This window comes from Chiloscyllium plagiosum, unplaced genomic scaffold (genome assembly GCF_037043375.1).
Source record: "Chiloscyllium plagiosum isolate Xiang-an unplaced genomic scaffold, Cpla_swu_hap1 HiC_scaffold_3, whole genome shotgun sequence".
NCBI classification, from domain to species: Eukaryota; Metazoa; Chordata; class Chondrichthyes; order Orectolobiformes; family Hemiscylliidae; genus Chiloscyllium; species Chiloscyllium plagiosum.
Genome location: NW_028270141.1, coordinates 48,427,903 through 48,441,084, shown reverse-complemented (window position 1 = coordinate 48,441,084; position 13,182 = coordinate 48,427,903). Strand labels below are relative to the sequence as shown.

The window sequence follows — 13,182 nt, the reverse complement described above, 5'->3', positions numbered from 1 at the left end:
GCAAACTGTTCAGTTGTAAATGTATAGCACTGACTATGCTGTAAAAAGAAATTACCTGGCAGTGAAATACATTAACGGTCAAAGATGATGAGAAAGATTATACATAAATAATGATTTTTTTTCCTAAAATTCAGGTTTTCATCTGTTGCTTCCTAATTTTTAATCTCTTAAGAATTTGAGGGTAAAGATGCATTACTTTCAGAATAATTGGTTAATGGTTTGAACAACATGGTTTATCTATCGATTGGTTCTCTGGGCCTGAATCTCTGAGGAGAGCAGTACTGAGGGAGTGTTGCACCAGCAAACTCTGTGATTTTGGACAATACAATAAAACAAAGCCCCATTATATATTCCATGGGGATGTAAAAAGATCCCTGTAGAACTGTTTTGAAGGAAAAGAGACAAGTTATTAATGGTGTCCTGACCAACATTCTTGAGTTAACATCACTAAAAAAAAAAAATTTTGGTCCTTTTCACTTTATTGTTCATGGATGCTAGCTATACTTATTTTGACTGTTATATTTCCTTTCTGAGACTAAAGATCACACTTCAAAAGTACTTCATTGACTGTGAAGACTCTTTCTTGTCATGACAACATTATAGGAATATAAGACAGAAGTAGACCTTTCAGCCCCTCTAGATCAGACTGCTATCTCCAAGGCATCATTTCTGCAGGAGTTCCTCAGGGTAGTGTCCTAGCCCAACCATCTTCAACTATTTCATCAATGACCTCCCCTTCTTCAATAAGGTCAGAACTGAAGATGTTAACTGATGATTATGCAACAATTGACATCATTTGGGATTCTTCAAATAATGAAACACTCCATATTCACACAAGAGTGATAAATGGCATGTAAAATTCCTGTCAGACAAGTACCCAACAATGAACAGCTCCAATAAGAAACAATCCAACTATCAGTTCATGACATTGTGGTGTTACTCTTCATTGGATCTTCACTATCAACACCCTGGGGGTTACTGTGGGCCAAATGCGAAACTGGACTAGCCATATAAATAAAGTGACTACAAGAGCAAGTCAGAGACTAGGAATCCTGTAGTGAGTAACTCACCTCCTGATTCCCAAAGCCAGTCCACCATCTACAGGGCAAAAGTCAGAAGGTGACTTGCCTGGACAGAGTTAAAAATCTCTCAACACCAGGTAATAGTCCAACAGATTTATTCGGAAGCACTAGCTTTCGAAGTGTTGCTTCTTCATCAGGTTGTTGTGGAATCATAAGAATCATAAGAAACAGAAATTATAGCAACAGGGTTGCAGTGTCTTAGAATGTAATAGTAAACAAATTTAGCTGAAGTCTTTCATCTTTTAAAATGATCATGTTAATTTTGGTTCCTTCATATGTAAATCCCAGAAATTTTTAAAAATTACCTTCTCAATTACATTAACAATAGATGCCATCTCAGCTCAGACAATGCATGGAAGGTGTGAGCTTAAAGTCTATCTGTGTCCAAATGTTAGATCAGACTGATTCTATTTCTGAAATGGGGTTTACAGAATCTTATATGGATTTCTGCAGTTTTTGAGCAAAATAAAATGTAATTCTGCAAGTACAAATTCACCTCACAAACTTATGTGTGTGGGAAGACTGAGTGAGTGTGTACATGTGGGTATGTGTGTGGGGTTGTAAGTGTCTGTGAGAGTGTGTGTATAATGTGTATATGTGAGCGTGTAATGGGAAATAAGCCTGAGAGGATGCATGTGAGAGTGTGGGGGGAGTATGTGTGAGTATATGTGAGAGAGAGAGAGAGAGTGTGTGTTTGTGTGTGTGAGAGAGAGAGAGAGAGAATGAGTGTATTGTGCAGTAGGGTCACCTGTAGTATGACATGAACTCAAGGTCCTGGTTGAGGCCATCCCCATGGGTACTGAACTTGACTATCTGCCTCTGCTCAGCCACTTTGTATTGTTGCCTGTTCCAAAGTCCACCTTGGAGGATGGTCACCTGAAGGTCCAAAGCCGAATTTCCCGGACCACTGAAGTGTTCCCTGACTGGGAGGGAACACTCCTGGCTGGTGATTGTTGTGGGGTGTGCATTCATTCATTGTCGTAGCCTCTACTCGGTCTTGCCAATGTACCAGGCCTCAGGATATCCTTGCTTGTAGCGTATGAGATAGATAATGTTGGCTGAGTCACTTGAGTACCTGCCGCGTATATGGTAAAGAAGAAGCACTTCGAAAGCTGGTTCTTCCAAATAATCCTGTTAGACTATAACCTGGCGTTGTGTGATTTTTAACTTTGTCCACTCCAGTCCAACACCGGCACCTCCAAATCATTGCCTGGATACATGCAGCTCCAACAATACTCTGGAAGCTTGACATCTCCTCGAACAAAGTAGCCGCTTGTTTGGCATCACATCCATGAACATTCAATCCCTTCACCACTGAAGCTCAGTAGCAGCAGTCTGTACCCTCTACAAGACGTAATGCAGAAATTTACCAAGACTCTTTACGTAGCACCTTCCAGACCCAAAACTACTGCCATCTAGAAGGAGAAGTGCAGCAGATACATGGGAACATCACCAACTCTAAGTTCTCCTTCAAGCCACTCACCATGCTGAGTTGGAAATATATTGCCTTTTACTCAGTGTTGCTAGATCAAAATCCTGAAATTCTGTGGTTAAAGAAAGCAGCCTCACCATCACCTTCTCAAGGGCAACTAAGGATGGACAATAAATAGTAACCCAGCACTGATTCCCACATCCCATGAATGGATTTTTTGTTCAAAAGCCTTCTTCACCACTATTGATTAAAGATGATCATTTCCAACAATGTCATTTCTATTAGAATTAATAGTATCTAATAACAATATAAATTTGTACAGAAAGCCGCAATTATGGAAATGCAGAGTGATTGAGTAAGTGTTTGTAAAGACTAATCACAATTTCATATTTTGATTTATAATCAAGTGAATAATGGTGTTAAGGAGATTCGAAGAAACCCTGTGACTGAGATTGGTGCACACTGGCAAGTTAGAGTGTTTGTCAAATTAATTGCACTTAAAAGTTTCTGATTAAAAACCAATAAGCTCTATTTTAATAACACATGCTCCTTCTGCATCTGATATGTCCAAGTCCTGTTTGAAATGCTTTCTGTGTACAGACCATCTTATTTTGATTTCACCTTTTTGTCTGTCTTCGCACTCTGTCCAAGTCATGTTTGAAGATGATTTACTGCTGATCTGTCAGTCTGTTGGCCAGTTTTTCCACCCTGTCATTTTTTGATGGTTCCTATTTTATCTGTCTGTACTTTGCTTTCTTCTTTCCTGTCTATTACACTTAACTGACATGATCCTTTCTTGTTTTGCATTAAGTCTAATTTTAGACTGGCCAATACCTCCCAATTGGTCTCTTATTTTTGCCTCAGTTGCCTACTTAATTTCCTGGAATTGACATGTTTCAGCTGATGAAAGGAGTTGACAGGGCCAAGGATGAGAAACTATTACCTCCAGTGGAGAAGACAAAACAAGGGAGGCACAACCTTAAAATTAGATCAAGTCCACCTGGAGTGATGACAGGAAGTAAATCTTCATACAGAGGCGAGTGAAGATCTGGAATGCTTTTCCTCAAAAAAGCTATTGGAATGGGGCGTTGATTTGTATGTTTAGAACTGAGATTTTGTGGATAACAGTACTAGGAGATATAGATATAAGGTAAGTAAAAGGGTTTGATGTATAGATCAACCATGTATAACTGAGAAGGCTCAAGAGGCTGCAGGACCCATTCCTGTTCATAAGTGCTTAAATCAAATAATGCTTTTAACATTATTCGGCTGGAGACACACAGTTCTCCGAAACAGTCCTTGGTGATTCCTAAAGGAAATCCCCAATTCGACGGCGCACAGAAATCAAATTCCGGGATACATTGGGAAGGTTAAAATCAACCAATGTTATTGTCAGTGTATAACATATCTTTTCTAACTGTTTACTGATCTTCCCTACTATCTCATCTGTTGGATGGTTTGTAATGTACATCAATAATTTTACCATTAATGTTTCTATCACTTAATTCTATCAGTATTGATTCTGTCTTAATGCAACATCTTCTGGGACATCTTCACATTTAGCATTGAAATAAGATTTTTCCACTAAAATTATGTTTCCTCCCTTCTTCTCCTGATTATGGTATAACCAGCAATATTAAATTCCTGGTTTAATCCAAGCCTATGCCACATCGCTACTATAGATGCTGCTTCATAACCATCGATACTTCAAACTTTCCAGTTGTGTTTTGAAAGCTTAGCAAGAGGAGGCATAGTCATGACAGATGTGTAGCAGTGATGGCATAGCCAGACTATATGACAAAGACAGAATTGTATTTGCATTATACCTTTCTCAACCTCAGAACTTCACAGCTTTACAGCCACTACAATACTTTTGAAAATGTGAGCACTGTTATAGAAAAACGCAGTAGCCAATTTGCACACAGAATAGTCCCATAAAATTCATGAAGTAACACCTAATAAACTGCTTTTACTGATGCTGGGGAGGATGAAACATTGGCAACAGGGTAAAGTGCCCCTCCTCCTCTTTAGATTGGTGCAAGGGCAATATTTCACTTTCACTTCAACCCATTTTGAAGACAGCACCTCTGACAGGGCAACAGCCCCTCAGCACTGTACTGAAGAGTTATTCTACATCACAGGCTCAAATGTCTGAAGTGAGCTCACAATTATATGAGCTCCTGGGATAGTTTAATGTACTGAGAATGATTCTTTTTGTGTGGCAGTGCCATCTGCCTGGGATGAGGATGTAGCAACAATGGTTATTAGCTCCATTGACCCAACCCTGTGTTCTTGTGGTGCTTGGGTTAAGAATGTTAAGAATTCAGCTACTTTCGTTTACTATCTTCCTTCTAAGAAGGGCTGCTATCTAATGATAAATTTTATCCTCTGCTAAATGTTACTGAGAGACAGGAATGCACTTATATGTCTTAGTCCTTGATGTAAAATGTTTTCTGTGTCAGAGCAAAAGGATAATTGCATTTCATGCCTGTTTTTTTTCCCCTGGAAGTGGGAGAAGTCCAGATCTCATTGTCTTTTTTGAAATTCATTTAAAGCATTTTATCTATTGTAAGGAGAGCTATACGTGCAGTTTATATATTGCTCTGAGATAGGCATTTGAATTTGTACTTTGAGAGAACCTTGCTAAGTATGTGAGGAAAGGGACGAGAAGGATATGCTGATGGGGTGAGATGGGTTGTGTGCATAGAGACGTGGTACAGACTAGGTGGGCTAAATGGTCTATGTCTGTGCAAGTACTTCAATGAAAAATAATGTTCATTAATAAGGTAATGCTTATCAATTGTGCATTTGCTTTGAGCCTGTAAACACATCACCATGAGCTTCATTATTTTATGTTTGTATGGATTAGTAACAAAAGAATCATGTAAAGGAGCTCAGTGGGAAAACAATTCCGTAATACCCTCAGAGAGATATGAACTAAAATGCTATTCTTTGCTAAAGCTGCTGAGAAAATGCTCGATTGGATTGTGATAGTACTGAAAGTGTCTTTCCTCTGTGCAGGACTACAATGATGAGATTCGTCAGGAACAGTTGAGAGAACTGTCATACCTGAATGGTTCCGAGGATTCTAATCGAGGGAGGGGAACACGTGGAAGGGTGATCCGATCTGCCCTCACACCAGCAGCGAGGTAAATCTGCCAGAGGGAAGGGTACATGGGGACAAGAGCAGGTAGGAAAAGACCATGCAGGAAGGAGGGCCATGACTCAACATCTCCCCCCTCTTCCCCCCACCCCCCCAAAAGAAAAACATTAGGGCCAGCAGCAGGATTAAATCACACACTGGTGTCAAAGCAAAGATCATGGTAGAATTCTAAAGCCTGCATTGGACTGGTTCCATGTTCTGTAATGTTTGCTCACTGAGACTGTGCTGATGTGATGTTTCAATTATTTACTACAGAGCACTGTTGACATAGTACTGTGTCCCAGTGAGGACAATCAGACATTTCCAAATAATTGATAATAAGGGCAAGTCAGTTCGTCAAACCCCATATTCACAATGGCTGGAAAATCCATGCTAAACACCAACTGATGTCCCTCTCCACCACCTCCTCCCAAACCCTCAGCACCTTACCCCGTCTCCCCCAAAACCCTCTCTCAAACCTCTCCCAACTCCCCATCTTCCAATCCCCTGCATACTTACTTTCTCCCAAATCCCTTTCCTCTCTACTTCTCCCAAACCCCACTCCATTCCTCTCTTCTCATTTCCCTCCCAACTCCCCTCCTCCCAAACCCCTCCCCTCTTCCCGACCCCATCCCACTCCCCTCCTGATTCTGGACTATAAAGAGACTTTTCTTCTGTTTGATGGAACTCTGACCCTCAGGAGTCGGTCCCTCTCCCAATAGAGTGTATAGAGAGAGACAATACCCAACCCAACGTTAATACATTCCAGAGCTCCCTACTCTCTGGGAGCAAAGAAACTAAGCATCATCCCATCTATTCCTATTCTTACACTGTTTTAATTCAGCTTTCCTGGTCTTCTCCAATCTGTGAATGGAGACAAGGAGAAACATCTTTAGCCACAGAGTGGTGAATCTGTGGAATTGATTGCCACAGAGGGTTGTGAATGCAAGGTTATTGAGTATATTTAAAACAGAGACAGATAATTTCTTGTTTGCTGAGGGGATCAAAGGTTATTGGGAGAAAGCAGGGGGTTGAAATGGGGTTGAAAAATCTATCGGCCATAACTGAATGGCAGAGAACACTCAATGGGCTGAATGGCCTAATTTCTGCTCCTATGGTCTTATGTCAAGTTGCCATTGGTATGAGCAAAATTAATTCTAATGTTTTTAAGATGGCAGGATAAGAAAGGATATTATTTGTTATGTCAACATTGTATCATTTGTTTGATGTTAATCATCCAACATTGTGCAGCCAATGAAACAACATTATAAGCCTACCACATACAATATATACATACGTATGTGTATGTGGCTGTATATATGTGTGGTTATTTGTGTTTACATAGTGACTGCATGTGCATGTGTAGGTGGCTCTATGCCTGTGTTTACAAATTGGCTGTATGAGTGCAGATGCACATGTGCACGTTTGCATGTACACATATCTATGCTTATGTGTGTCTGTCTATATATGTATCAATACTATTGGAACAAGAAGGAAAGAGATAATAGTTTCACTTTTCGACATTAGTTTAGAGAATGATGAAGTCACATGAGGTTTATGGTGCATTGGTATGTTGGATACAAAATTGGCTTGGTCGTTGAATACAGAGGGTAGTTGTGGAAGGTTGTTTTTTCTGACTGGAGGTCTGTCACAGTGCTGGGACTTCAGCTGTTTGTAATGTGTATATATAAATGATTTGGATGAAAATGTGGTGGGCTGATTAGTAAATTGGCAGATGGCATGAAAATGGTAGGGAAGATTGTCAAAGAATGCAGCACAATATAGATCAGTTGGCAAGTTGTACAGAGAAATGGCAGATGGAGTTCATTCTGGACAATTGTGAGGTGATGCATTTTGGAAGACAAAATGCAAGAGTAAAGTATACTGAAAGTGGCAGGACTTTTCAGAGCATGGATATACAAAGGGTACATAGTTCCCTGAAAGTGGCAACACAAGTGCCTAAGGTGGTAAAGAAGATGTGCAGCGTGTTTGCATTCATCAATCCAGGGCATTAAATATCAAAGTTAGGCCACATTTGGAGTTGCCACACTACAGGAAAGATGTGGAGGCTTTGCAAAAGAGGTTTACCAAGATGCTGCCTGAATTGGAAAAAATTAGCTATGAGGAGAGATAGGACAAATATGGATTGTTTTGGCTGGATGTCAGAGGTTGATGGTTGACTTGATAGTAATGAAAGGCATGGATAGGGTGGATAGTCAGTGTCTTTTTTCCAGTGTAGAAATATTAAATACTAGAGGGCATAGGCTTAAGGTGAGAGGGGAAGAAAAGTTTTAAAGGAGATGTACAAGGAAAATATTTTTACACAGATAGCTTTGGTGCTTGGAACACGCTGCCAACTGAGGTGGTAGAAGCAACTACGATAGCAATGTTTGAGTCTTTTAGACAGATACATGAACAGGTAGTGAATACAGGAATACAGACCATGTACAGGTAGATGGGATTAGTTTAGAATCACATCATTGTTGGCTTGGGCATTTTGGGCAGAAGGGCCTGTTCCTGTGCTGTACTATACTTCTATGTTCTAATATATCACGAGTACAATACTTCACACAGTGACAAATTACCCCCTTTGCATTCTCTAGCAGCTGCAACATTGAATAGTTTAATATTTAAAACATAATTTAATACTCACTTTAATGTTTGCTGTGTCAAACAATAGTCATTTTACCAGACCAAGTTAACCAGTTAGATCTGGACTGGCAATTGAGCAAGTTCACAAGTTCAAATCCCACAAAAACAGTTCAAAATTAGAATTCAGTTTACTGAATTAAAAACCTGAAAATAGCAACTGGCATTAGTAAAAGTGACCACGAACGCTCAGCTTATAATTAAAATCCAATGGGTTCACGTTTCCCCCTTCAGGGAAGGCAGTCTCACTTACTTGATCCATCTGACTTCAGTCCTAACCTTTCACATAAATGGAGTGAGCTAGCAAGCTTCTCAACCATATCAACTCACAGGCAGTGGTTCAAGAAGGGCTACCACCACCTCAGAGCAAATAAATACCAACCTTGCCAATGATGCCCATACTTCAAGATTTTTTTTAAAGCAAACTTTTTTAAAGTTTGGTCTATGTTCAAACAAAAACTGTCCTGCGTTCTGAAGAAGGATCACTGGGCTTGAAACATTAGCTCTGTTTCCTCTTCACACATGCTGCCAGATCTGCTGAGTTTCTCTAGCATTTTCTGTTTTTGTTTGTATCAGATCTACAGCATCCAGAGTTGTTTTTTTGCTTTATTTTAACTGTTCTGTGTTGTTTTAGGGGACGTGCCAGCACTCTCCTTCCTGGACGAGGAGTTCCAGTACCAAGAGGAACACCAGTGGCACGGGGGGTACCCTCTCTATCCCATGCAGTGAGGGGTACTCCAGCACCACGTAGTAGAGGAGGACCAGGAGCATCTGGTTATCGACCACCACCTCCACCAGAAGAGGATACTTATGATGAATATGTGAGTACCTAGAGATGTCCCCTTGGCATTTCAATACAATAGTAACAGTGTATCAGAAACCCATATGGTTCCATGGTTAAAATATTGACTGGCAATTGGGGAATTTATCCCAAGGAACTGTAGGTTACATTCCTGATATGTCCTGAATTAGTTGTCTTCTAGAAGGATTGAGGAAGCTGGTGTTGTTGGATTCAGTGTCCCTGAGCTGGGACATTGGCCTGTGTTCCTGTCTTAAATGATTTCCAAACACCACTGTTGGAACATGATAAGGTGTGAATGACAGAAACTTGTATATGTGTGATCAGCATGTGTGAGCGCCAAGACCTTCGGACATGTGTGAAGCCAGAACCTGATCCTGAGGTGTGGGCTAGAAATATTTACATGAAAAGACTTTGTGTGCAAACCCAGCTGAGGACAGGACAACATTCAACTGGGATGCCCTAGAATCACTGTGCATTCTTTGTGACGCCGAAAATTTCTCACCAGCATAACAAAAAGCCAGCTGGCACTTGTGGTTGTATACAGCAAGGAAACAGGTAGTAATAGTCGTCTTTCAATTCCTCATTGTGCCATAGATAGTATGCCAGTTTTAAGTGGCACAATACATTTTTAACAAATGGTTCTGCCTGTTTATGTTCAGGAATGCACTTATATCCCCACTAGTGTCCTTCACCAGGAATGAAGACCCTAAGAGGCAGAGGTACCACTCAGCGAAAGGTGCCAACCATTGAATTCTGACAACCTTTGAGCCTCTGAGCTCTACAGCTCCACAGAGGAGGTCATGGTTTTGGCACAACACCCCACACACCACTGCCCTCCATCTCTTAAACCTCAGGATCACAGAGCAACCAAGAACACTGATAATTGCTGCGGATGATGGAGGGACTGGAGAGTCACAGGGAGAGAATGTGCCAGGGGATTCAGAGATGAGGCCAAGGTATGGGGCGGTGGGGTCAGAGGTTGGGGCAATGGCTCCCAGCTTGATGTCCAGTCAAAGGAAAATGCGTGTCCATTGCAGGCAGAGGAAAGAAAATTTATGATGGGGAACAGAAAAATAGCAGATAAGCTGAATGATTTTTTTTTTGTCTGTTTTCACTGTGGAAGATACAAGGAATCTCCCTGAATTAAGGATCCAATTGACTAAGGAGAATGGGGTGGGTGGGGGATGGTGTAGCGAGGTGAGGTTGAAGGAAATTGTAATAAGTAAAAAAGATGTTGTGAATAACTCAATGGGGCTGAAAGCTGGTAAGTCCCAGGGAGCTGGCTACAGAAATAGTGGGTGCGCAAATGATAATGTTGTAAATGTCTATACATTCTGGTATACTTCCCACTGGTTGGAAACTAGCAAATGTCACCCAACTACTTAAGAATGAAGCAAGCGATAAGACAGGGAACTATTTACCTTTTAGCCTTATTAGTAGGGAAATACTAAAATATGTTATAAAGGATGTAATAAATGGACATTTAGAGTCATAGAGTGTACAGCACAGAAACAGACCCTTCGGTCCAACCCGTCCATGCTGACCAGATATCCCAACCCAAGCTAGTCTCACCTGCCAGCACCTGGCCCATATCCCTCCAAACCTATTCATATACCCATTCCGATGTCTTTTTAAATGTTGCAATTGTACTAGTCTCCACCGCTTCCTCTGGCAGTTCATTCCATACTCTGCATGAACAAGTTGCCCCTTAGGTCTCTTTTATATCTTTCCCCTCTCACCCTAAACCTATGCTCTCTGATCTGGACTTCCCCCACCTCAAGGAAAAAAACTTTTCTATTTATCCTATCTATGCCCCTCAAGATTTTATAAACCTCTATAAGGTCATCCATCAGCCTCCAACACTCCAAGGAAAATAACCCTAGCCTGTTCAACCTCTCCCTATAGCACAAATCTTTCAACCCTGGCAACATCCATGTAAATCTTTTGTGAACCTTTCAAGTTTCACAACATCTTTCCAATTGGAAGGAGACCAGAATTGCACGCAATATTCCAACAGTGGCCTAACCAATGTCCTGTGCAGTGGCAACCTGACGTCCCAACTCCTGCACTCAATATAGTGATTTGATTGGGAATAATCAACATGGATTGGTGACTGAGAAATTGTATTTCATGAATTTGTTAAGAGTTTTTTCAGGATGTTACAAACCAAAGTGATTTATATTAATGTTTTAAAGGTGTGGACCAGAAGTAAATTTTTCCAGATGATAGAAAGTTAAGTGGGAAGTTATGTTGTAAGGAAGATGTAAATCATTTTCAGGACGGTTTGAACAAACTTGATAAACATGCAAGAACATGGTCGATTATAATTTGGAAAAATGTGAGGTTATCCACTCTGTTAGGAGGAACAGATGATGTGTAGAGCATTCCTTAAATATAAAAGATTGGAAAGTATAGATGTAAACCGTCTACCATCAGACAAAACTGCCCTGTACCTACACCCACAGAGCTGAGATGTCTACCAAGCTCCTCCACTGCTTGAATAAAGCAACATTGTAGGTACTGCTCACAATGAGTTTTGAAAACAGAAACATCATCTTCCTCAGCCCTTGCTTTAATCCACTGTTTTAAAAAAAGTGGTTGTCGCATCTTGCAGTTACACAGCAATTGATGAACAACCACAAATGTGCTAAGAATTACACTAACAGCTAATGTAAGGTGATCAGTAGAGGTCTCAGTGTAACTCACATACCCTTGCTTGATGTATGCATAGGACCTGCAGGGAAAATAAATGAATATGTACTGGTCTTGTTCTTTTTTTAAACTTAAACAAAAGCCTGAGGTCAGTAGATCCCTAGTGCATTCTTCATGGCAATGCTGTGACCAGTGACAGCCAACTTACCAACCAGTTTTCTTTTCTAATACAACATATATGATTGTTTTCTTTGAAAAGGGTATTCCTGTGTCTATCCTGATGAGTGCATGGTGATAAGCTTCAACAGCACATTTCTATTAACAGACAATATCTTCCTTTTGCTCCTGATATATTCCCAGCATCAGTAGACATATGAATGGCCAATGTACTGTTTTTGAATAATGTCAGCTGAGTTGACCAGACGTTGATCTCCACACAAGATTTCAGATTTCTGACAATATTAATCTCTCACCTTCATTGAAGTGCCAATTCAGAAGATAAATTCTAATTCTAAAGTCTAGAGCTAAAGATTCTACAGTTGGCAGCAGTTCCTGTACATGTAGTCATCCAAGGCACTGACAGGGTCCATGACTTCCAACATGTCACAGGCCTCACACTCAACTAAGCAGTGCTAAGATGTCCTGACTTCACATCTCTTACATTAACTTAATTCTGCTTTGAATTACTTATACTGCTTTAATATATTGGCCCTGACATTCTCCTATTTTTATTGTTTTCCAGTTAAATCAAAGTATAACTACTTTTTTTAAAAATATGCTTTTCGAATTTACAGCAATTTAAAGATAGTCTCCAATAGCAGTTCCTTACCAGAGAATTTACTAAAAAAGAATAAAAGAGAAAAGCACCTCCTTCAAAGTCCCCACTTAGCTTCTTAGAATAAACTTTACGAAAAGCACCACTCTCCTCTTCTGTGTTGAATTTGTTTTATATTCACTCAGCTTCGGTTTTTGTCTTACTCAGATAAAATCTCTCACACTGACTGTGCCCCCTTACTGAACTGTGCTTTAAAAATCTGTAATGAGTCACTCTCTAACTTATCTTTCTGCTATAGTAATAGGCAACTTATTCAGACAAGGGATTCCAATGACTGAGAGACAACTGCTCCTTTCAGACACCTGCCTGTTTAATTTAGGTTGTTAGTTCGAGGTCAGAATCTGAATGTTACTCTAAATTTGAATTGAAGAAGATTTAATAGTTGAATTTCCACTTTGAGGCAAATTCTCAAATATACTCACTCAGCCTTTGTCTTACTCAGGTGAGGTTTCCCTTATACTTACCATGTGCCCTCATTGACTGGACCACCATTTCTTATTATCAAACAATTAGAGTTGATTCCTTTATGAGTTATATAAACTCTTAGGAAAATCCTTTTCACATATTAAAAAAATTCCAGATTCCATA

General features: G+C 40.1%; 1 protein-coding gene across 1 annotated transcript in view; it reads left to right on the top strand.

Moving 5' to 3' along the window:
• khdrbs2 (KH domain containing, RNA binding, signal transduction associated 2) overlaps window positions 1-13,182 on the top strand; it is a 547,070-nt gene that overhangs the window by 370,914 nt on the left and 162,974 nt on the right. The window contains exons 5-6 of the mRNA XM_043681416.2: window positions 5,536-5,663; window positions 8,940-9,126. Of these exons, the coding sequence (XP_043537351.1) occupies window positions 5,536-5,663; window positions 8,940-9,126 (315 nt within the window). The remainder of the gene's footprint in view (window positions 1-5,535; window positions 5,664-8,939; window positions 9,127-13,182) is intronic.